Consider the following 26,781-nt stretch of genomic DNA (forward strand, 5'->3'; position numbering starts at 1 on the left):
CCAGCATAAACAAAATTACTATCCAGACAAAACAGTGCAAAATGTTGTGGCCGTTACTTGTGCAATTTCCTCAGTCTTCCTCAGCTTCTCTTCCCAGGTGACCGTCATCTCCTGTATCAATTTTTCAGATTCCTCCAGTCTCTCCTTAAGCTCTGGTGCCTTCATAGACTGAGGAGGAACATGACAGGTTAACACATTGTTTTTGACCTTTTGCAACAACACTAAAAAAAAAATAAAAAAAAAAAAACGATAAAAAGTGTCTACTTCAGCCTGCGTCAGCTGATCTCGCAGTTTCTCCACTTCCTCTCGCAGTTCCCGGATGATCCTGGCGTTGGGGTCTTCGTTGACCACGGCGTGGTTGACGATGCTCTTTGCGCGGTCTGCATAGCGTAACGTTGACAGCGTCTCATCGTAATTATCTGCCGCAGGGCTCACGGTGGCAACCATGGCAGTCCGACTGTTTCCACCCAGACTGTCCTGCGGTTACACCAGAAGGACGGACATTACACATTTAAAGAGGTGTGTGTGTGTGTGTGTGACAGTGGACTGGAAAAAGTAAAAAATACTGTGGAAATTCCCCCTCCCAGTGTTTACTGGACAGAATGAGTGTTCGTACCTTGAGCAGCCATGTCAGCACTGAATCTCTGTAGGGCACAAACTTGTTTTTGTTCTTTCCAGCCCCCTGGTCTGCCAAGGCTGAGATCACCAAACCCAGAGTGGTTAAAGACCTGTCCAGTGTGGAGAGGGAAGATAGAAATGGAAAAAAAAAAAAATAAATAAGTGAGAGAGAAACAGACCGAGACACACAGAAATATGCACCGGCAGGCCAAAAATCCTTCACCAGATTTATAAACCTTCCTCAGAACAAACGGTGCCCTTCGATGTAGCCATTTTAACAAGACTGATTCTCCACATTAGAAAAGTCCTCTCTCAGCCACAGAAAAAAAAAGAACACCACAAATCAATGTTACAAAATACATTCTTAGGTGACTAAAATGTCCAGACACCGTATTAGAGAGGAGCGTCACACTGTAAATGAAGAGTATGTCTACATAAAAGATCAGACATATCAAAACAGTTATTTTCCATGATACTGTATGTGCCCTTTAAAAAGCAAAGCACCCGTCCAACAGAAAAGGAAACGCTTCAACTCAGTGCCATAGGAAAATATTCAGAGGTGACTCAGACATTCAGAGACTTAAGCAAAAGAATCTCACAAAAACATATCTGGGTCACATTTTACCCCAAAAATTATGCATAAAGAAAATGAAGATGATTTTTGGACCTTCTAATTATTATATTCCTAATTAAATATATTACTTTAATATATTACTTAAGTAATAAAATATTACCAATTATTAATATTAAATAATAATAGTTATTGTACAATTAATGTAATATAATATAATATAATATACAAAACAATATAATCTAATTATTAACTGAATTATTGAATTATATAATTTCATTATTTTTAAATCTACTAAATATATTATACTGAATTTAAATTGATTACATTTTAATTAATTATTATTAATTACTGTACAAATAAAATAAAATAAAATAAAAATATTATGTCCTAAAATTATTTCCTAATGCAAAAAAAACCTAATGTCTTTTTTTAGGCTACCTCTTTAGGTTTTAATTTCTTCAAGTTAAATAAAAGTTATTTTTTTAGGATGCAATATGACCTAGGATTGTTTTTGACAGGTTCTGTAAGATTCATGCAAACCTTCTGTAGGTTTGTGCATTAAGTAAAAAAAAGTACCTAGACAAAACAGACTAAACGAAAAAGGACAAAGAAAGTAATGATGCAGAATGAGACAAGAGTGCACACACTTGTTGATGTTGCTGCCTTCCTTAAGCCGCTCGCCTGCAGCGCCTGTCTTTGCAGCTCTCTCACTTCCTGCCAGGTCCACCAAACTCAGCTTACTCACCTTTTCCCCACTTGTCTGTAGAAAGACAGAGAGTTCAAAAAAAGAAATGAGAAACAGTATGTTCAAAATGTAATACTAGCACACTGTAATACTAGCATACTGCACAGTATACACCGCCTACTATTTTTTTTTAATAGTATGTCACATGACCTTATTATGTGTATCTTTCCATGAATGCCACCTAGTTACACTGGAAATAAATAGCAAACTAACAGTGGCGGGAACTAATAATTAAAGGAAAAAGCAACATAACAATCCCTCACTACTGAACATTTCCATGGCTGTCAAGCCTGTCTGTGCTTGTCCTCCCTAGAAATCCAGGGAAACAGCTTCAAACGTTAAATTTGTGTATGAATGACCATGCTGGACAAATTCTGGTGAGCTGTCCTATATTACGCAGGAACAATAGCAAGGGAGGCTATGGCGGGCCATGGACAAGCATCCATTGTTCTCCTCTCTATTGCACAGCATTGGACCAGTATGTGGGGTGGAGTTTCTTTATATACCCCAGCATCAGACCTTACTGTACACAATCCCCCTGTTTGAGCATCAGAGATGAGGTTTAATTGAGAGGAGAGGCAGAGAGATGCGAGCGGGAGACATGAGGATATGGGAAGTCGTGAGGGGGGCTGGGAGCTGGACCGAGATTACAGTGCATTACAACAACAAAGAGAGCCCTTGTGCTGCAAAAGCTCCAGGCTCCACATGCACATTGGCTGAGAATACAGAATCATATAGAGCCGGAGTTCATTTCGTTAATCTGTAATCAACTATTTAAAGCAGGCATATTCTGTACTTTTCTAGAATTTTATTATTTTATTACCCCTTGAGTCCACTTTCATTGCCTCAAGTTACTTTTTAATGACCTATTTCCACCTTCTTGCTGACCTTTAGAATTAACAGGCTCCTCTTGCTAGTCTGTAACTTTAAGATTTCTATATATTTGAATGACCTCTGCAAGTTAACTCCTCAGAACACCTTAGCACTTGCATAACAATGCCCTGACAACCACCCAAAACACCTTAGCAACGGTGTAGCTATGAATGAACTCCTCAGAACAACTTAGCACTTGCATAGCAATGCCCTAACAACCACTCAGAACATCCTAGCAAACATACATGTGTTTACCCCTTAGAACATTTTAGAAACTGCATAGCAACACCCTGACAACCACCCAAAACACCTTAGCAACTATGTAGCTATGAATTAGCTCCTCAGAACACCTTAACACTTGCAAAACAATGCCCTGACAACCACCCAGAACACCCTAGCAACCATACATCTATGTGTTTACACCTCAGAACAACTTAGAAACTGCATAGCAACACCCTGACAACCACCCAAAACACCTTGCTGCAAAAGCTCCAGGCTCCACATGCACATTGGCTGAGAACACAGAATCATAAATAGCCGGAGTTCATTCGTTAATCTGTAATCAACTATTTAAAGCAGGCATAGTCTGTACTTTTGTAGCATTTTATCATTTTATTACCCCTTGAGTCCACTTACATTGCCTCAAGTTACTTTTTAATGACCCATTTCCACCTTTTTGCTGACCTTTAGAATTAACAGGCTCTTCTTGCTACTGTAACTTTAAGATTTCTATATATTTGAATGACTTCTGCAAGTTAACTCCTCAGAACACCATAGCACTTGCATAGCAATACCCTGACAACCACCCAGAACACCCTAGCAACCATACAGCTATGCGTTTACACCTCAGAACAACTTAGAAACTGCATAGCAACACCCTGACAACCACCCAAAACACCTTAGCAACTGTGTAGCTATGAATTAACTCCTCATAACACCTTAGCACTTGCATAACAATGCCCTGACAACCACCCAGAACACCCTAGCAACCATACATCTATGTGTTTACACCTCAGAACAACTTAGAAACTGCATAGCAACACCCTGACAACCACCCAAAATACCTTAGCAACTGTGTAGCTATGAATGAACCCCTCAGAACACCTTAGAAACTGCATAGCAACACCCTGGCAGAACTGCTAGCACTGAATAGTGGCAAGTTTGCATGGCCAAGCAAAGACAATGTAAAAATCTTTTTTTTTTTTTTTTAGAGCCGTTTTCCATGATATGTTAAAAATATATTTAAAACAAAAGAATATGGAAATCAATTGCCCTTCTTTCTTCCCCATAGAGCTGTTTGCATGGGAAGCCACAGCATGCAAAAGTAAGCACTGATGACTGCGCTGGAAAAATACACACATCATTACTTATCGATGGCTGAGCTGACAAACATCACATACATAAGGGCTGGGCCCGGTGTGTGTGTACATGCAGGCTAAAACTTTATCATGGCTCTGTTTTAGTGACAACATGCTAAGTTTAGATCTCTGCTGTAGTCTTGCACCTGTTAAGTGACCAGTGCAATCCAGGCTCTGATGAATTATAGAATAGGGACTGGACACGAGTCGAGTCAGGTGATCGTGACATACGCCACAAAAGAAAAGCGCAGTGACACCAGGACAGCGCCAGAGGAGATCAGTTGACATCTAAGCTCGGACGCTCTATAATTTATTCATCAATTTTCCTGCCATTTGCATGAGTTCTCCCATGCTCACGATCAAGCCGATAAGAGAAGCTTACCCTGGGCTGAGAGTGCACTTAAATGGTAAAGTTCACATAATTTACTTCTTATTTACTTCTTATTTACTCGTTTCAAAGCTGTATGCTTTGATTGACAGCTACAGTCGCTAAGATCTTTGGAGCTGAATGAATGAAACAACTTGTGCAATATTATAAATAGGAAACAACCTGTAATGATATAAAGTGAATGAAACAAAAGCAAGGGCTGTGTCATATAAATCTAAGAGGAACATTTTAGACTTAACACTGGACTGTGCCAGCACAGGTCCACATCAGCGGACAAAAGGTAATCAAATACATCCATCAATGACATCATCAGGGTTGGACATGATGACTCATCTCTCAACCTTCCCCTTCCTGCAGTACTTGGCTTTATTTCACGAGGACTTTGCAAGAACATTCAAGATCTGAGTTTTATCAGCAAACAGCAGAAGCAGGAATGTTCATAAATTAACTAAGACATCAGGGAAAACGGTTTCATTGCTCTTTTTTGTTTGAGGACAGACTCTGATGCTAACAACACAATGCTCCCAAGGCAGGCCACCCAGACTTTTTACAATAAGGAGCTGCAAAAACAAGTAAATCAGAGATTATGATTGTAAAGTTAAGAATTAACATATGACCACCCACATTTGCATATCAATGTTTCATTCAGTATTCAGAAACTTGACCCAACTATGCTGGTAAGCAAAGCCAATCATGGATTTGGAAAAGATGTAATTTACATACAGAAGCCTGAAAAGGAACCGTACCAAAAACTGAGTGTGGAAAATTATCATGATTATGAGTTTTATGGTGCAAGAAAGTTAGACTAATGTAAGTAGACTAAAGAAACTGCTTGAAACGTGTAGAGTTTGACCCATTTAAGTGATTTTCCACTAGTCTTGTCTTATCTTGTATCTAAATCTTAATCTATGTAAATCAGTTCTGAGCTTCAGAACAGTGTGTTTAAGTGCGTTCTTACCCCTGACTGCAGGTCCTTCAGCGTGTGCGTGAGGATGATATTGAAAACCGCATGGGAGCGACTGCTCTCCTCATTCATATTGGTGGCCGCCACAGTGCGGGATTTATTCCCCTCAGACATCAAGGACTCTATGTCCTTTGGGTAGGAAAAGGGACATGATTAGAATTTCAGACGTATTTTAAAGGTCAGAACAACTGCGCACTTATGTACACAATTATTTTTGTTAAAAGAAAAGAAAAAAGAAAAGCAGTAAGATGTCCTGACTATGGCCTCTAAAAATAAGGCAGGCACAATTGCTAATCAAAATGTGGTTACTGCCAGAGACTATAGATTTAGAAAGACGGTTCACTCCAATTAGTTATGAATGGGAGAAACTGCAACGCAATATGGTGGAATACGTCCCGCCTTCTAAGTAAAAGAGCCAATCACTGACTGATAAAGTCATTGAGTCACTGCAGCTGACGTTAGAAGCTCCGGTTCCCATAGAAACCTGAGACTCGTGCTTAGGACTGCACATGCGCACTGGCTCGTCTAGCATGAAAAATAAGCTTTTTTTTAATGCTACTTGAGCATAAGAAACAACATTTATGGGACAGTTCATGTCAGATTTTGTTGTTGATTTGAAATATGTTATTTAATTGTGAGTTCACCAAGCAGTTTTTGAGATTTCAGGATTTCCCCATTCAAATAGATAGGACTTGGTCTTGGATGTCTGAAATAGCTGCCCGGGGGCGTTGTAAATATGGTCGCCGAGTGAACAGACTTTCCTTGAAAGGGACTTTTTGAAAGGGTTTTTAGGTTTTGAACTGACTTCTACACTGGAATCTGTGGAATTCTACAGAATGGATTTAGATTTGGAAAAATATGTTAATCCAACATATTCAACATCAAATCCAATTAAATTCAGTATACTTCAGTATAATTAAACATACAGGCGAGGAATATGCAAAAAAAAAAAAAAAAAAAAAAAAAAAATACTTTAAACAAAAATATTCCATTTATCAAATTCTGCAAAAACCTGTGGAAATCTGCTTTCAGGAAATTCTGTGCAGGCTTTTGAATGACTAAGAGTTCCATAATAGCAAAAACTTTAGCAGTGACACATGCCATCTCGTGAGCTGAATACAAACATTCCTAAAGCAGGATTTGCTCAGCATCAACTACAGACCCAAAGAGGGGATAAATGAACCACATGACCAAACGAACGACAATCTATTGTATAATTTTAAAAAAAGAGGTGAAAGGTCATTGATTGTGTGAAGGGCATGTCATTCTCCCATTAAAGATTTTGTTACCTTGTAACTTTCAACCGCAAGCCTGGACAGACCATCGACATAAGGCCCCAAAACTTTATGTTCTCTCACTCTCAAGGCCTGTCGACTCCTGTAGGAACAAAGCAAACAGATATTGTGTAAGATCGACATCTACATCAGAGTACAGCTCAGAGAACATAACACACAACAGGCTTCACCCTTTGGGGTCCAACAGGTCCCGGACTTTCTCGTTATAGATTTCCATATAAGAGACTTCCACGGTGAAGCTCTCTTCCTCTCGCTGGTGTTGTATGGTCCGCTCAAACAGAGAACTGCAGAGTCTGGGGATCAAACCGGGCTGGTCCACCGAACCCATCATGGTGTATGACTTTCCCGAGCCTGAGGGAAATTACATCACAGCAGACAAGAAATTATCTCATGCTACTTAATATAAATAATAATTACTTTACATAAACAGATTACAAAAAAGAAGGGTTATGTTCAGAGTGTTTTTAAAACATGAGCAAAGGTCACTGTGTACAAAATATTACTCACCAGTCTGCCCATAAGCAAAAATACAGGCGTTGTAACCCTGAAAAGCATTGTGCAAAAGACTCTCCCCAAGGCACTGAAACACTACATCTTGACCTGTAAAAATATGATTGAATGACAATTAATATGAAGTCTTTAGGGGTGAATCTCACAAAACCTGGCAAGAACATATCAAAGTGATATTTCACGCTAAAATGACAATTAAGCTAAATTAAGGTCATGGTCCTAAAACAGGCTTCGAGATGATTCATTATGTGAAGGAGAGGATGCATATGTGGAAAAAAGGGAAAAACAGGACAACATAATGCATCAACAGATACTATATACTATATACTATATATATATATATATATATATATATATATATATATATATATATATAAAAAAAAGAAAGAATGTATTAGAGATGTGACAAAAATTCCTCAAATGTAAAACCTATAGATGCATTTGATGAGAATTGAGGTAAAAAGTGCTTGTCATAAAATAATGTCACTAACCAATAGTATTCATTGTATTTGGTTCCATGGTTCAATATCATTTTGCTAAAAGACCATATAGCAACAAAATACAGCAGACTGTAAACAAAACTTTGCTTATATTTGCATTTATAGATGCATTTAATAAAAAAAAAAAAAAAAAAAAAAATGGGCCTGGTCTTTGTCTTAAAGCCAAATCATTTTAAGAAATAATTTTTGGAATCACTTTGTCCCCCCCCCAAAAAAAAGTGCCAAAACTTTGACTGTAATTGTATTGTATACTTCAAGGTGACACAGATTTTCTGGAAAAACCTTGTTTGTACAGATGATCTTGATGTGTAAACAAAACCTTATCTTCACTAGCACCAGCAGCACAAGAACCATCATAACAAGATGATACAGATGAGATACTTGGTACTGAACCAAGAAATAAACAAAGTGGCTTCTTCAAGAAATGTATTCAGAAACTGACCAGCAAACTTCTCTGTCTCCGACTCATCCATCGACCAAAAACAGTAGTCATAGGCGAAGGTCTTAACAAAAGAAAGAAATATGGTTACTTTGAGCTTCCATTTGTTATGTTCATATCAAACTCATATTTTTATGATGGACTGTTCGTTTCAAAGAGAAACGAGTGCTGTACCTTTGGCAGACCCCTGCTGCAAGATGATCCAAGGAGAGGGCACATATGGGGAAAAAGATGAAAAAATAGAGCTTGTTAAAAAACAAATCATCATTTCAGAAGAAATATGTAAAATATAAAATAAATATATAATAATAACTATATAAAAATAAATACAGAATAAAATAAAATGTTTTTTTTTTAAAGGGGACCTATAATGCCCCTTTCACAAGATGTAATATAAGTCTCTGGTGTCCCCAGAATGCGTCTGAAGTTTCAGTTTAAAATACCCCACAGATCATTTATCATAGCTTGTCAAATTTGCCTCTATTTGGGCGTGAGCAAAAACACGTCATTTTTGTGTGTCCCTTTAAATGCAACCGAGTTGCTGCTCAGGCTCGCTTTGCAGAAAAGGGCGGAGCTTTAACAGCTCGCACTTAAGTTGCTGAACAACAACAAAGCTGGAGAATCTCACGCAGCCAAAATGACAATTGTCAGTCGCGGTGTTCAGCCTTACATTGTTCAAACCGTCGGGACACTGATGGAGAGACTCAGGAAGAAGTTACAACTTTTAGAATGCATCTGGATGTTTCTGAATGGTTAGTGGATAAATTTATGTAGTTGCTGTGGAGTTGATTCAACTCATCGACTAGCATGTGCCGTCATGTTAATCTTTTGTGCAAATCCAGCGTTTGTTTGTGAAGCAGTCTGGCGTAAAATGATGGCATGGTAACAACACTCTACTACAACAACTCTTCTCTAAAGCAGCCCAACATGGCCTCGCCCCTTTGTTGTGTGTTCTCGGGGGCAGGGTTTATGTGAATTTTAGGGTTAGTGATGTCACTAACTCGGGAAGAAGCTCATTGTAGTTCCTACCAGCCATTTGTTGTAATCCTTTGAAAATTCTTTAAAATAAATCTCTCCTTTTGCATTGAACTTTAAGCATCATAACTTTGCAGATGTTGTTTATGCTCTAATAGCAACATAACACAAACTAAAGTTAAAAAAAAGTGAAATCATAATCATCCACCCTTTTAATGTGGTGAAATTATAATACAATTAACACCATGTTGTACATATACCAGGATTCAGTACCATGGTATTCTTATAGTACACTGGAGTACTATATATATATATATATATATATATATATATATATATATATATATATTTTACACACACACACACACAAAAAAACAAACTTCAATTATACCAGAACGTTCCTAATTGTCCAAATTCAGTGCACCAACTGACTCACAGCTGACCAAAATAACATGTCATCACCCTGAGTGCACTCAAACGGGAACTAGGAACTGCCAGCTCTGCACACAATCACACATCCTGAGCGAATCCATGTCATCAGTTGTACTTTGCTCAGTGGACCTGAACACAAACAGACCGTCTCTCACTGAGAAAGCCCTGCCGTTTACAGGGTAAATACACATTTGGAGCCCTGACTCAAATGTTGTGTTATCTGTAGAGGGCACCTCAATGGCTTTGCACAGCACTCTGTGAACACAATGACCTATATAAGGATTATTGACAGACTATGGGAGCATATTGAATGATCCTAATCACTCACAGAGGACTGTGCCTTTCCTAGGCCAATTAATTCAATTCTGATGTTGTTCTAGATTGAGATTATAAAAAGGTGACCCTTTTTATAATCCCAATCTAGAAAATCTACATCCATGACAGCATATGGAAATCACAGAAGCGTGTACAGCCATGCAGTACACAGTGAGCAAACGAAAAAGCGAGGGATGGAAAGCTGGGGCAAAATATGCCTAGATTCAGTTCCAACGACCCCAGGCTCAGCTTGTCGTTTAAAATCAGGCCATGCCACACTTGTGGTATAATAAGTTGCACGATGACGTCCCCCCGTCACACCATGCTGAGAACTGGGGGAGATGTTGGCCCTTGAAGGATGTGTCAGGATGATGAGCTTCATCTTGAGCTCCCGGAGGAGGTTTGAACAAACAGGGTGGACAAACACACAGCAGCTGTACATCTGTAACACTAAAAATAATGTTTCTGAGTGACAGTTCCTCAATTCTGACCTCGAAATAAAGATGTGGATATTCTTAGAAAATTATCCTGTCTCTCCATGCTATCCGTTTCCCAAAATCTTCTCTCCCTATCCTTTCATCTATCACTGCAGGGCATAAACTGTATGTGATGACTTTCAGGGTATAGCAAATCAAATTTCAAGCATCGCAGGGAAATAATGCATGTTTTCCAAGACACCTAAAGGACAGATTACTAATTCTAAAGAAGGAGGTCTCCACCAAACGTCTCCAGCCAAGGGTGCAGCTTGTAGTAGGTATGTGTGTAATCGTGAATGAGTTCACTGGGTTGTGTGCTACACCCAGACTGCTCATGCTCGCAGCTCCCGCCGGTGGCACCTCCTTTTCCAAACAGCCATTACAAGCCCTAGTGACTTTGACCTTGTACTATCTGGCATAGTCTATACTAACCATACCTCTGGTCACATCTTATCGTATCTGATTCGCCAACATGACAAATACAATGACATACAGGCTCTGACGGAATGGACAAAGTACTGAAATTAATCATATTAAATGATACCATCCATCTTCATCATTCTGAACACAGTTGTATAGTTTTGCACATGCAATGTTAAATGCGCTCTGCTAAACAGTCTACTCTTGTTAATGTAGGATTGAGAAGTCAAAATCATTTTAGTGAATTGTTTGTTTGGTTGGTTTGTTTGAATGAATGAATAAGTTCGAATAAATGAGTACCTGCACTGTCTTATTTGGAGCAAAATATTTAGTTAAAAGCTGCTGTTCATCACTAATTTATGTAAATTAGGGTGTTTCCTACTTTAATTTAGTGTAAATGTATGTGTTCAATTTTATGCGCATCCAAAATAAAAGTTTGTTTATACATAACGTGTTTGCTGTTTATTTATTATCTATATATAAATACACACACATGCATATATTTTTTACTTACTTTATATCTGTATAGAATTTATATTATATATAAATATGAATATTTTATATATAAATATATTTTGTTAAATATATCCATGCATGTGTGTATTTATATATACATAATATACACAATACACACATTATGTAAACACACTTATTTTAGATGCGATTAATCGTGATTAAGTGTTTCACAGCACTAATAAATATAAAACCAAATGAAGCAAATAAAAAAAGAAATCAACTAAAATAAAATTTACAAAAATAAATTAAATAAAAACAACATAAAAAAACCCCCCAAATAAAATAAAACAAAATAAATAAAATAAAAACCAAAACCAAAACAGTTTATGTGTTTAGGCTGGAGAAAATAAAATGGGTGCTTTGTTAAAGGAGCAAAGTTAGATTCATTATTTTGATTGTCCAATGACGGCGGCCATGACAACCCAATGACGACCTCAGGAAAGCTGGCAGCTGCTCCCAAGTTCCTAGTCTGGTTTCCAAACAGTGCTTGAATAAACCCACAATGTATCACTCTGTGTTTTCCTAACACGGCTGTCCTGTACATCTGCACCGATTGGAATCGTCCCTGAGCCAACTGTACATATGAAAAATGCGAATGCTGTCTCTACTCCTGTGCCTGCTTTCCCTACAGGAGACAGAGGCATGTGGTTGTTATTACACAAAAATGCTTTAGTGACAGGTGAGACCAATCGCTGAGAGATACCCAAGCTAAAACTGGGATCAGCGCTGTGGTGCGGTTAATCACACGAGTTCTCTCATGATGTCATCGAGTAGCCTCGCAAGTAATCCTGTACGTCGCTTTATGACATTGTTTTTGTCGGAGTGAGTCAGAAGCTTCCTGATATGAGGTAGCACTGACTGAGCAGAGTCCACAGCTGCTGGGGAAGACACAAACTCTCACTTTTTATTTTTTAGCAAATCGCACACACAAAAACATTCATTTAGAAAGTGACGGTTTGACAGCATGCAGCACAGACTCTGAGCTCGTATGAGACCCTTCCCCCAAACCACGACAAGTCTTGCAGTTAGGGCTGGACGAGCATTAACAAAACTAAACTAATATTTTAATACACTACCATTCAAAGTCAGTAAGTTTTTTTTTTTTCTTTAGCAAGGATACATTTATAAAAAAATAAAAAATAAAAGTTTAAAACTTTCACATTATTACAATGTTTACACAAAAATATTAAGTGGCACATTGGTTTTTAACACTGATAATAATAAGAAATGTTACTTGAGCAGCAAATTAGCATATTAGAATGATTTTTAAAGGATCATGTGACACTGAAGTAATTACAGACATTTTAAAGCATATAAAATGCCACACACAGATTTCACATGAACATTAAGTGAATGAATTATTGAATCACTTTCAAACCAAATCACTGAAACTGACTGTGCAAAGAAATGATTTACAGAACTGAATTTTATCAGCAACCTTGCTACTAACATTAAAGGATTTGTTCACTTTAAAATGAAAATTACCCCAAGCTTTACTTACCCTCACCTCAGGCCATCCTCGGTGTATATGACTTTCTTCTTTCTGATGAACACAATCGGAGTTATATTAATAAATATCCTGACGCGTCCAAGTAAAAGTAAAATATATAGTAAAATATCTAGTATACATCTATATATCCTTCTGTATTCAACTTATAACTTGTTAAATATGGCTATTTTTCCTACACAAAGTTCACATTGTTTCACTTCAGAAGGCCTTTATTAACCCCCCGGAGCCGTGTGGAGGACATTTATGATGGATGGATGCTTTTTTTTGAGCTTCATACTCGTTGTTTCCCGTTCACTGCCATTATAAAGCTTGGACGCGTCAGGATATTTATTAATATAACTCTGATTGTGTTCATCAGAAAGAAGAAAGTCATACACACCTAGGATGGCTTGAAAATGAGTAAAGCATTGGGTAATTTTCATTTTAAAGTGAACTAATACTTTCATAAAATACCTTATACCGCAGTGTTCACGCGCTGTGATATAGGTAGGAACTAAACTAGTGGTGTGGTCTTCTGGGAATATAATTGCCAAATAAAAAGCACTTAAAAAACAAAACAATGCAATAATCATAATCTTGGTTAACTCTGTAAATCTATAAACAATACTGCATACCAGTTTAGTAAATCTTTTCTCCATGAAAGCATGAAGTGATGATATGTCAAATGACAAAATGAATAATCAAATGTTTACCACCCATACAAAAATATACAGTGGCTAAAAAATAAAGACTTTATTTGCAACACATTTACCACATAATAACAGGAAATTCACCACAAATGGTTACTACTTTTAATAGATGCACTTTTATTATCCAAGGAACAGTCTATAGGGGAGGAGGCTGCTATGAAAGACTGTGTCAACAGTGTCGTCCCTTCCCCCACTTTCTGTATCACTCCATTGGCGCTGGAAACAATGAGGAAATCACCACTCTGCCTTGGTGCTATAATAGTATACAAATGAAACCGAGACCAAAGCACCACAGGCAGAATATAAAAACCACATTGAAACCACTGGAGGGAAAACCCTTCACATATAAGCTAAGAAGTGGTGGTTGATTTGAGTCTGCAGACTAACAAACAAGCCACTGGCCTCGATCTGTCTTTGAATGGCATCAAACACACATTTAACTCTGCCGCATTCAATCAGGCTTTCATGCAAACTCAGGGAGCATTCCAGAAACATGCTTGCGATTCCATTTCGTGCTAGATAATGGATTCACTCATTGCCTTACCAGACTATCTTAATATTCCTAATAGGCCCGAATGCTTCAGGAAAGCATTTTCTACGGAGAACAGTTTAAATCTCTCCTTCGAGAGTGTATCGACCCCTCCGAAGTAAAGTGTCGACGCAAGGCCAGGACTGTAAATCCCTATGTCTTTGTCTGCATTCTTACAGGGGCTCAAGTCTGAGAACAAGGGGGAGGAAGGAATGAGTCTTGATTATGGTCCACTTTCATGGGTTAGTGACGTACGCTACGTTGACAGCTGTCAGTGCGAGTATGCCAGAGATCGAGGGTTGTGCCCAATACAGTCTAACACCTCGTGGTCAGCGTTGGCATGACAGGCTAGTCAGAAAGACAACCTGAATGTGCACCCAGACCCACATGAACTACCCTTCAGCTCTTGAGGTCTGAGGTAGAGTCATTTAAAAAATGTGATTCCGCTTCGGTTGCTTGCAAATGCGTAGCCCGTGACCGGGATAGATGACGTTCTGTGCTTTTGACCTAAATTATGATCCACTAGTTTTTTCTTAATAAATGTATGCGCACCAAAAGACGTGGCCTCATGGATGAACTTAATGCACTCGAGCAGGCCGAGGGCAACACAATGCACTCTAGGCCATGTTTTACACATGACACAGATGATTTTCCTCAGCTGAAGCTGCACAACTGTGAATGAATGTTCTGGTAATTAAAGGGGACATATTATGCCCCCTTTTACAAGATGTAAAATAAGTCTCTGATGTCCCCAGAGAGTGTATGTGAAGTTTTAGCTCAAAATACCCCACAGATAATTTTTTACAGCATGTTAAAATTGCCACTTTTTGGGGGTGAGCAAAAACGCGCCATTTCAGTGTGTGCCCTTTGAATGCAAATGAGCTGCTGTGCTCGGCCTAAGAGGGCGGAGCTTCAAGTGCTGATTCTCAGGTGTCAGGAGTCAGTCAGGACGCAATATAATTTCAGAAACTGAATATATGCTGTATGGAAATAGAACAGGTATAGTTTAGTTTAATTATGGTTATAACTTATGTTGTCTTCTTGTTTTTATCCTCTATATTAGTACAAGCCTGTTTACCGATGAGTTTTATAACATTTATTGTACTTCACACAAAATATGAAGCGTCTGTTTTTCACTCTAGAAAATCACTGTAAGAGCTTAATAAAACACAGTGCAAGTGTGCATTAAAATATTATCCATAATCTCTCTCTCTCTCCCTTGCATTATCATCAACATTCATAGCGAAGTACACAGAAACACTCGTTACAACTAACAGTAAACAAATATATAGACCTTATGTCTTTTCGGGTGGTGCTTAATAAACTGGTACACTTTATATCCGTAAATGTCCGATGAACTGTAATAAAGTGCTCTCACCTTCATTACTGCTGTATCCAGTATCACTCTGGAGACTGTAAGCTGGATCACGAACAGTTTGTACCGATCTATCCTTGAGTAACACATTTTTAGCACAACCTTTGTTTTGTATTGTCCCTTTGTATTGACATTCATTCACAAAGCAGTCCGGTGTGAAATGAGTCGTGCAGACAAACGAATTTCGGTAGAGTTGAGGGAGCATTTTCTTCGAAAACAAAATTAATCCACCTCGTCTTCAGCAGCTCAGATTTAGGGAGTAAATGGAGAGAGCTATGTGGATTAATCCATCCAGCTACAGAACACCTAAAACGCTTGGGAGACATTCTCGTCAGCGCAGCAATGGCGGACTGTATACAACTCGCTGTGAGCTCGTTCTATGTTAAAACAGCACTGTCTGTCGACATTCGTGGGCGGGGCCTGTGGCTAATGTGACGTCACATTGCCAGGAACCTGTAAACTGCTTGTACTGAGACACTGCTTATGATTTATGGGGATTAAAAAAAAGGAGTGGTTGGATTTTTACCATTATAGGGTGGTTGTGTACACACACTGCCAACACACATTTATGTCCAAACACCATGCAAAACAAGAAAAGTGTAATAAAGAATACACAAAAAGTGCACAATTGAAGGGTTAGTTCATGCAAAAATTACATTTCTGTCATTAATTACTCACCCTCTTGTCGTTCCAAACCCATTAGACCTTCGTTCATCTTCAGAACACAAATTAAGATCTTTTTGAGAGCTTTCTGACCTCCCTATAGATAGCAATGTCATAACCAATTTCAAGGTCCAGAAAGGTAGATATTGTTAAAATAGTCCATGTGACTACAGTGGTTAAACCTTAATGTTATGAAGCGATGAGACACGCAACACACAGCCAGAACAAAAGCAAAACCAAACTTGCATTATCCTCCAAAGCTGAGAAAATTGTTGGGAAAAAAAAAGGTAACAACAAATTATATGGAAGTGGTTTGGGTTGCTTAAAGTTCACACAGAACATGTTTTTGTGGTTTAAAACACAAGATGAAGGTCAGTGGAACAAAAAAAAAAAGCCAAGCTCTTCACCACGTTTTTAGATGCTACAAAAGATGCGAGCACAGTCAAACAGTGTGTCCTTCTAGTGGAAACAATGGAAAACGAATGCAGTGGAATGCAAAAACGCATTCTGTGTGAACCGGCCCAATATGCAAAATATGTAAACGGTCAGTTCCAACAAAGACGCGAAACACAACAAACCTTTTCCATCACCTGAAAAGGTACCATCCCAGCGACAACACTGCGAGTACGAAAATGCAGTCTCAATCTGTGTAGCATAATGACTGTTTACATTTTGCACTTTTTACACAAATTTCTACCTCAAAATCATTTAATAGATGTAAAACCAGTGTATAGTTAATATTTTTGAACTTTATCTAATAGTGAACTTTTTTGTATAGGTTGTACCTCTAAATATTTAAGATGTTTGCTAGCACTATTTAACCCAACTTCTACTGTTTTAAAGCAGAAAAAGCATGTTTGTACAGTTAAAAGTTTACATTATTTTATTCTATTTGTAAGCAATAAGGTACTCGAAGCTAGTGCTGTATCATGAATCAGTCGTGGCTGAAGAGCGTTGTTAGGCACGACGTGAAGCGGAGTGCCTGCAACCCCTTCAGCCACGATTTACTCACGATACAGCACTAGCTTCGAGTACCTTATTGCTTTTATAAAACGGTTACCACACAATACAAATATTAAAGCTAAAAATATGTAACAACGCAACTTTCATGAAGTAACCTCTTACTAAAAGCCTTCCTTCCGCCGGAAAAAAAATAGTCCCTGACCGTGAACACCAACAGAAGTTACATTATTACGCCATTAGATGGCGGAAAAAGACTGTCTTCATGAGTGTGTCAGTCAGTAGCAAAGACTTTTACATTGAAAAGACTGAATTGTTGTGAACACGGAACAAAACGCAACTGACAAATGCTTTGACTAGCGCTGTCAGTCACGGGAAAACCCCTTAACTGTTAAAAGGACAAGATAATACATCGGACATTTAAACAGATTTTTAATTATAAATATATGAAACCTGAAGGAAAATGCTAAATCTGAATGCAGGTAATAAACTCGCTCACTCAATCTCTTTCTCACAATACTCTTCTACATAATACAGTAAGCTTCAATGAACAATATCAATTGAGAACATACAGTTTACATTGCTAAGAGTGGTTGCTAAGAGTGTTGTGTAGTGATACACAGAACCGTTGGGTGAAGCGGTCATAGCCGTGTTTTATCAAAACACAGCTATTGACCAATCAGTATCAAGGAGAGGAACTAACCATTTTATAATTGTTTAGATTCTAATATTTAACTAAAGAACCCTCTGGTTTCTCCAGGCTTCAGTCATTTTTGGGATACTCAAACTGGCAGCACCATCAAATTATCTATCATGATAAATATAGATTTCAATCAAACATTGTGATTATATTTCTTGCCATACAGCCCATCCCTATCCTCAACACACCTGAACTCATTCTGACTAGTGTATGTCTCACTGCCTTCCTGCAAGCCCAAAACACGCCCTGTCTCCAGTTCAGGTGGGATGGTCATAGTCTTGATGTGCCAGCAGCTCCTTAACTAACAAAAGAACATAATCTGTGGTAGAGATAAAAGGGCACAGCTGTAAAATACTCTTAATAATACTAAAATAGTAGGAAGTGACAAGCAATTATTGGTCTCGACTCTTTATAACTATTACAGTACCTGAAAGGGATTTTTTTTTTTTTTTTTTTTTTTTTCACAATTCATAAAGATAGTCACAAATACATTGATTTGTCAGGCACATACAAGCCTCTGGAAAAGATGCTGTTCTTAAGCTTATTTGCTCATGTTCATTCCATCCAAAACACCCCAAGGAGCTGCTTGCAAACATAAAACCTTTCAAATGTCATTACATTAAAGCAAATGGACAGGCACTAAGATTCATTCAGCCTGAATACGTGATGCCATCGGACATGCTGAGAGCGGTACGACCACACAAAGGATTGAAAGACGAGTATACACTGACATATAAACACGCCATGTGTAGCCATCAAAAAATGATTGTCTGGAATGTGTTGTAGCGCCTGACAGATCATAATTAATATGAGATGCCAGCAATAATCTGCATAAGTAAAGCTATTTTGGTCATGTGAACCTTGCCATTTGAGGCATCTGCGTTGCAGGGGCCATTAACAGGGCCGTCGATTCAGCACGGCATGACACATGAACTCAGCGCTGCAATTAAACTGTCTGTTGTTCGAAGGCAGCAGGCGGCTCGTCCATTCACTTCCAAGTTTAAAACCTGTTCAACCTCTGTCTTTGTTTGCACTCCACGACAAGAGAAAAGCAGCAACAAAAAAAATAATTGTGCTCTCTTGTCTACCCGCCATAAAAGTCAGAGGAAATGTTTATGGCTGACAGATGCTAAAGCTAGCTTGTATTTTCCCCTTTTTCCAGACACAAGAGCTCCTCAGCTATGGATGACCTAGGGTTAACCCTCCTTCTGCGTTTCCGTGACAACGGAGGGCAGAGAAAAAGAGAGGAAGTCAGACGGAGGAGAGTTATGCCCCGACACACGGCAGGACGGAGCGAACAGCAGGCTGCGTTAAAGAGAACCGCACGTCCACATTCCTGTTCTCCCTCAGCCCCCATCGTACGAGCCGGCCGACCGAAACCAACAAGAATACATCCGTTCTCAAAGACCCTGCTCTCAGCTATCTTATGAAGGGTCCAAAATATGTAATATCTGAATGAAACAAGAAGCAAAACGAATGAAAAACAAGAAAATGAAATGCTGCCCTGGTTTGAAATGCAATAGTAGTGTACAGCATACTCTATACTGCTCAATGAATACTGAATAATACTGTTAAACAAAAAAAAAAAAAAAAACAGTATGTGAAGCAACAGTCATTATACAGTCTTAACCTTTTATATGCTATATTTTTATCATACGAGAAATAAAACATGGATGTTTAATTCCACGAATGCTTCAATTCTTCATAATCTTGAAGACTAAAAATGGTTATTTTGCATTTTTAATAAAAAAACGAGTATCCCAATTCAGTTTAATGTGTTACACTCAATTCAATCAAATGAGTCAAGAAAAAGAGGTTATAAACAGCTGGCAGATATTACTTCTGGTTCACTCATTACTCTGGAAATAGCCAAGTCAAGCGAAAAACATTGTGGGATACAGTTACCATAGCCATATGCAAATATAGCAGGTCATTGGGTATTGTTTCCATACAGAAAATTTGCATACTATATACTCCATAAATAGTAAGTAGTATGTTAGTATGCTATTCCGAACAAAGTCACAATGTCAGCAAATCTTCTAGTTTGCAGTCAGAAACATTTCTAAATGTGTTTGACAGAAGTCTCTTATGCTCACCAAGGCTGTTTCTTTAATCAAAAATACAGTAAAAACAGCAATAATGTATTACAGTAATATTACAATTTAAAGTGCCCCTTTTATGCAAATCCACTTTTCATCTGTTCGTATTACCATGTATCAAGAGCTGAGGAAGCCTCTGGAGCTGAAATTCATATATGGTAATAGGCGTTTCATTTCTGACACGCACTGTAAGTGGTAGACCAATCACAACAGATTTGGCCACTGGACCAATCAGAGCAAAGAAAGCTCACATAAAGGAGGGGTTTAGAGAGACTGAACTTGAACCTTTTTCAGACTCTTTGGCCACGTACACACGGCAGCTAAATTCAGTAAAATACGGGAATGACAAACGAATTCTACAACCGTGATCAGTCAGTGATCAGTCCAGTCTTTAGTGTCACATGATCCTTCAGAAATCATTCTAATATGCTAATGTGGTGCTCAAGATTATTATAATCATCATCATCATCAATGTTGAAAACAGTTGTGCTATGTTAACCGTAATACATTTTTCAGGATTCTTTGATGAACACAAAGTCATGACTTTCAAATTCAACTTACCTGGAATCTTTTCCCAGGTTTGCCGGGTACAGATGTGTTTGATTTCCCTCCATTTCCACAACACATTTTGTGTTCAGATCCTTTTCTGTTGGGAAAAAAAAAAAAAAAAAACACTTTGAGACAGTTTAAAGGCCACAAATATGAAACAAACAAACATTTAATTGTATTTCGTGCTTTATCGTCTCAAAATAAACAAGTCGTTGGAAAATTAAAAAGGATCCAAAGCCACTAAACTGATCTTATGTAACTGTTGCTCAAAATATGTTTGTCCCATCTCTGCCCTTAGATGACTCTAATAAGACAATCTTATGACCTATTGGATTCCCAGCTATCCTGATTATGCAGAACAAATGGCTGAAATCAATAGCAGGGGGTTCACAGCAGGAGAAGATGCCTGAGGACTGAATTCAGACCAGCATTCTGACACAGAGAGTTTTCTTGATATTAATCATCACTATTCTCACAGCTATGTAAAGTGTTCAGGGCATAGCAGTTTTACAGACACACGCCTTCAGATATTAAAGGCCATTTCAGGACAATCAAATTATATCTCCCTTAACAGGGGAGACACTCTGTGAAACTGAAGCTATGATTCTACACATGCTAGATGCCATATGGGAATCTTATTAATAGCATTTTATCAATTATTTTGCCAGCTTACCAAAAAGTTCAAAATCTGGATTTATCTAAAACTGAAATGACTTCAGTGTGAAAGTGCAATAAACTCATTCCCAATAACTCATTTTCATCAGCTATATATATATATATATATATATATATATATATATATATATATATATATATATATACACACACACACACATACATACATACACACACACACACACAATAATACTACTGCCTGATGGCAGGTACAACAGACCCAAAAAAATGATTATAGCCAAAAAAAAAAAAAAAAAAACTATTACAACTCATTTAACTACTGATTCTGATTTTCAATCTGCAGTAAATTATTAGTGTATAAATAACCACTAAACAGTATAAGTGATTTCATACTTCCCCACTCTAGTTTCATATCTCTGACTCCAAAGTTCTCACATACTAAAATAATTTAAAATAAAATTAAAGGGTTAGTTCACCCAAAAATGAAAATTACCCCATGATTTACTCACCCTCAAGCCATCCTTGGTGTACATGACTTTCTTCTTTCTGATGAACACAATCAGAGTTATATTAAATATAGCAGTAAATAGAGGATGAGATTTTGAAGCCCAAAAAAGTGCATCCATCCATAATAAAAGATATCCACACAGCTCCAGGGGGATAATAAAAGCCTTCTGAAGTGAAGCGATGCGTTTGTGTAAAAAAAAAAAAAAAAAAAACTAAAATAACTAGCGTCCAACAGATGGCTGTACACATCGATTTACAGCGAAAGAGTGAACTCTGACCTGACGCACGACATATTGACGCAGCGCAGAACAAAACACTAGTCACGAATTAAAAGTATAAAATGAGAATTTTTAAAGAGAAATGTCGGAAGATTTCAATATAAGAGAAAAGGAGCTTGAGTTTGTTGCCCAGCCCTATGTTTGAACAGCGAGAGGCGTCTAAGCTTACGATACTCCTACATCGCGTCAGGGTTACTTTTTTGAAGTAAATCGATGTGTGTATGGCCATCTGCCAGAATCCAGTTATTTAAGTTTTTAAAAGTTTTAAATCTGGATATTTTTATCTTTTATGATGGATGGATGCACTTTTTGGGCTTCAAAATCTAATCCTCTATTCTCTGCCATTATAAAGCTTGGAAGAGCCAGGACATTATTTAATATAACTCCGACTGTATTCGTCTGAAAGAAGAAAGTCATACTGTACACCTAGGATGGCTTGAGGGTGAGTAAATCATGGGTTAATTTTCATTTTTGGGTGAACTAACCCTTTAATATTATTCCATGTCAAATGATTTGTTTATTTAGAAAGTAGCCATGTATTAAGTGGGATAATGTATGACCATCATGTTTATTTTGTAACACTAAACGTAAGATGTAGTGACAACACAGTTCAAATGACATCCATGAACTGGCAAGAAACTCTTTCACACTGGCCATGTGCCATCGGGTCATCCTTAATGTTGAGTCTTGGAATTGGCTCATGTCTCACTCTCAGCTTGGCCAGAGTCATACCTCTGACGGCAACAGCGGGAAAAACCTGCAACAGCATTCCCTCAAACACTATGTCAGCAGCAGACAGTTGCTAAAGCGGCTTCCTGTCCAATAAATGGATACCAAATAAAGTTCTGTAGTTCAGTCAGCTTAAAGTTTATGATGCACTGACTAATGACAAACACAAGTCATGGTCTAATAGTAACACACCCAATACGACAGCAGGCCAAAGCATGTCTGAAAGCACCAAATATCTCCTGCTGACAACAACAGGGAAGTGGAAAGCATCTGCAGCTGACTCAGAAATCCTTGGAAAGGATGCACTCTGAAGCCACACTAGCTGTAACAACTTCCTGTTGGAGCAGGAAACAACTGGTTTCCTCCCAGCATTGGTGGCCAATGTCCAATAAGGAGACCCATCTGGATTTACCACATCCAGCCATTCCAAAAATCAGAATTTCCTGCATTATGTCACTATGAGTGTCAGAGATAAGCACATGTAATGTTGGCAACAGTGATGAACTGGAAAGACTGACAGAATAATTGAACACAATGACACAAAGTAAGTGAACAAAAGGTAGCGACAATGCCCCGAAGCACATTTCTATAATTATTTGCCTCAGTTTATGGAAGTAAAACTATCAATGCATGGTTGAGTTAGTTACGTGAAACTGTAACTGCATTCTTCATGCCATGTGAGAAGGGAATGAGGTAACTGGTGTCCTCAACTAATGTGGGGAACTGGTAAAACATTAACCAGTTAAAGGGTTAGTTCACCCAAAAATGAAAATTCTGTCATTAATTACTCTCTCTCATGTCGTTCCACACCCGTAAGACCTTCGTTCATCTTCAGAACACAAATTAAGATATTTTTTATCAAATCTGATGGCTCAGTGAGGCCTGCATTGACAGCAAGATAATTAACACTTTCAGATGCCCAGAAAGGTACTAAAGTTATATTTAAAACAGCTTAACGAATCTTTTGTTTCAAATCAGTGGTTCAGAGTACCAAAGTCAAGTGATTTCAGTAAACGAGGCTTCATCATAAGCGTTTCGAAATCTCAATAGTTCACATGACTTTGGCAGTTTGATACATGATCCGAACCACTGACTCAAAACAAAAGATTCATAAAGCTTCGAAGCTTCATGAAGCAGTGTTTTGAAATCGGCCATCACTAGATATTGTTGAAAAGTCATTATTTTGTTTTGTTTTTTTTGGTACACAAAAAGTATTCTCGTCGCTTTACAACATTAAGGTTGAACCACTGTTTCAACCCGTTTTAAATATAACTTTAGTACCTTTCTGGGTATCTGAATGTGTTAATTATCTTGCTGACAATGAAGGCCTCACTGAGCCATCAGAATTTATCAAAAATATCTTAATTTGTGTTCCGAAGATGAACGAAGGTCTTATGGGTGTGGAACGACATGAGGGTGAGTAATTAATGACAGCATTTTCATTTTTGGGTGAACTAACCCTTAAAACCTCCAGGTCCCTTTATCCACCTAAAAGGTTTTTGTGACGTCTCTTTACATAGTCTGAGGACTGAATATGAACATTTTCGTAGAAGGACCCAAAAACTCATTTGGCCATGGGAACCTGCTCAGTTATGCAACGTTGGCAAATAGTCCATTCAGACTCCCTTCCTGCCTTTGTCCAAAATAGAGCAAGAGAGAGAGAGACAGAGACAGAGAGAGTGCAAGTAAAACAGAAAGTTAAGTGTCATTTAGTCTTTCAAATACAAGTTCTCCATGTCATATGACACAGGACAAAAATAAGGTCAGAAAAATCTTTGGATTTGGAATAATACAGTAATGAAGGTCATATTACAATTCCAACATTACAAACTGAAGACTGGGAATTGTTCAAAAGGATATTTGTGAGTCGGAAAGCTCACACTGGCTGTCAGCGCACGATCAGTGCTTGAGTCTTGTGACTGAATGTTACGCTTCAGCGAGACACGTGACCACGTCACTACAATGTAGCAAATATTTCACGCTTCGGTGGATTTACCAAGACACATGTTCTCCCACGGCAAGACCTGCTTTAATGTCAGCCGTTCATGTGAGAGACATGCATGCAAGAAGTCATGCAAATAATCTTGAAGAAGAAAAAGTGAAAATAAATAAATAAATAAAACAGTACAGCATGTATGACATTAATTAAATGTCCTCAGATAGACCTGGAAACAGGTAGTCGACATTAAACTTTAAGCAGTGTGGAATGTTATAATTCACCTCAAACATCTTATCTAATATATAATTACATATTTTGAGTATACATATATGTATACATATTTAAAAATACATGTCACATTGTAGCACATTTAACATGAACTAGTAAGGGAAGAATTTAATTAAAATGGCAAAAAACAGTCTACTATACTAATGTTGAATAAAAAATTTAATGTACATTACATGGTATCTGACCCAAAGATAGATAGATAGATAGATAGATAGATACCCAATGAACTCAATATGGTCATGTGACCCAACACAAAACCATCAGTACTGAGCCATACAGTATATAGAGAATACAGCTGGGATTGCCTTATCTGATGGACTTTCTTAGAACTTTGTCAAAACCCATTACTGACCACAAGATTAAAAGGCCGTGTCACAAAACCTAGTGACCTGACTAACTAGACAGCATTTTGAAGGCACCACAGAAAAGATTCGAACGTCTAGGAAACCGCTAAACCAGGTTTTGAAAGACAGCTTGTATGTGTGTAATGTGATATCAAGAGACAGAACTGAAACTCAACTCACCTCTCCGGTTCATGGGCCGGACCCGAACCGCCACCTTCACATTGGAGTCGTTCAAATTAGAGTCACCCATGTTGTATGTCGATATATCCACGAGAAGACGTGTTATAAAACGACCGAAAAGCTTCCTGACAGCCTCGAGTTCATAAAATAAAACTCATCTAGATATGCCGGTCACCGGAGTACAGGATAATTCTTGATATCTGAAGCTTGTCGTGTCCAAAAATGGTCAGCATCGTCCTTAATGGGTTGTTTTTCGGCGTTTTGAACGGCACAGTAAAAACATTGTCGTTTTAATAATGTAAAAGAAAAGTTTAATGGAATGTCTTGACAGCTGGAGCTTTAGTTGGATCAAAAACAGAGTCGAGAGCAAAGCCAACTCCCTCCTGGATTCCTGTCACACTCACACTGGGTCAAACTGCAAATGTCAAGACTTTTGTCCAGCAGGAAACCAAGCAACTAATAAGTAAGCAGGGTTTAAATAATTCATGCCTGGCGGTAACAGTCTAACTACCACATTTTGCTTGAATATGGAGGTTTTGCATTTTTTTAAATAAAAAACAAATAAATAATGTATACCTGAACTATTTAAATGGTAGTTTAAAATCGTACTCAACTGGGTAAACTGCACTACAGGCAGATCTGTATAGTGTTTATCCAAAAAATATTAAATAAGATAATGTTTGAAATACACAGGACTATTATACTAATGTTAGGCTGTCAAATGCTGATTTGTCAATGCAGCACTTTTACAAAATGGCAAACAAATCAGTTTTAAGGCAGAAAAATACCATGAATGTAAATGTCAATGACTGAGAAAAACGTAAAAATCCTAATCTGGCAGTTATTTCCGAAATATGATCGCAAATTGTTGATTAAATGGTAGGAGATCCCAAAGTATCTGATGCGGATTTGTTGAATTTTGGTTTCTTTTCAGGCTGGATCCAACTTCACGAGCTGATTAAAACAATGGTGCTGCTCTACATTCCCATCCAGCTCGGCAAATCTTCAGGGTTAATATCCAAAATCACGGAGACAAGACACGCGTATTTTATAGAATTAGCGAAGCCAAGAAAATGAAGGCTGAACTGATTTAAGGACTCCAGCGTGGATGTTATGGCCGCAATAAGGAGCCGCTTTATTTCATGACTGAGCAGCGTGAAGCCAGTGCTGTTAACGGTGATCTATATGACGCCCAGCGGAAGTTCGTCTTTCAAAGTAAAAGTCCCTAAAATAACGACAAAATTAAAAATATTAATAAAGTAAATTCATACATCTACCAATAATTATAATAATTATTATAAAATTAATCAACAAATCAACAGTCCTATAATAATAATAATTATTATTATTATATTGTGATTATTATTATTATCATAATTAATATTACCATTAGAAGTAGTAGGCTACT

At 37.9% G+C, this 26,781-nt stretch overlaps 1 protein-coding gene across 3 annotated transcripts in view; it reads right to left on the reverse strand.

Moving 5' to 3' along the window:
- Nucleotides 1-26,567, reverse strand: part of kif13ba (kinesin family member 13Ba) — a 49,715-nt gene extending 23,148 nt beyond the window's left edge. For 2 of the 3 annotated variants that reach the window (XM_051867480.1, XM_051867481.1), the window contains exons 1-12: nt 25,374-26,566; nt 20,485-20,569; nt 8,439-8,454; nt 8,268-8,328; nt 7,323-7,415; nt 6,986-7,166; nt 6,810-6,897; nt 5,515-5,649; nt 1,840-1,952; nt 617-728; nt 265-477; nt 58-168 (exon numbers count right to left, since the gene is read on the reverse strand). In XM_051867480.1, the coding sequence (XP_051723440.1) occupies nt 58-168; nt 265-477; nt 617-728; nt 1,840-1,952; nt 5,515-5,649; nt 6,810-6,897; nt 6,986-7,166; nt 7,323-7,415; nt 8,268-8,328; nt 8,439-8,454; nt 20,485-20,569; nt 25,374-25,443 (1,278 nt within the window). In that variant the 5' untranslated portion in view covers nt 25,444-26,566. Of the gene's footprint in view, nt 1-57; nt 169-264; nt 478-616; nt 729-1,839; nt 1,953-5,514; nt 5,650-6,809; nt 6,898-6,985; nt 7,167-7,322; nt 7,416-8,267; nt 8,329-8,438; nt 8,455-20,484; nt 20,570-25,373 lie in introns of all 3 variants that reach the window. The other variant, XM_051867479.1, reaches the window with a different exon arrangement.
- Between the last annotated feature and the right edge of the window lie 214 nt (nt 26,568-26,781).

This window comes from Ctenopharyngodon idella, chromosome 17, assembly GCF_019924925.1.
Source record: "Ctenopharyngodon idella isolate HZGC_01 chromosome 17, HZGC01, whole genome shotgun sequence".
Taxonomy (NCBI): Eukaryota; Metazoa; Chordata; class Actinopteri; order Cypriniformes; family Xenocyprididae; genus Ctenopharyngodon; species Ctenopharyngodon idella.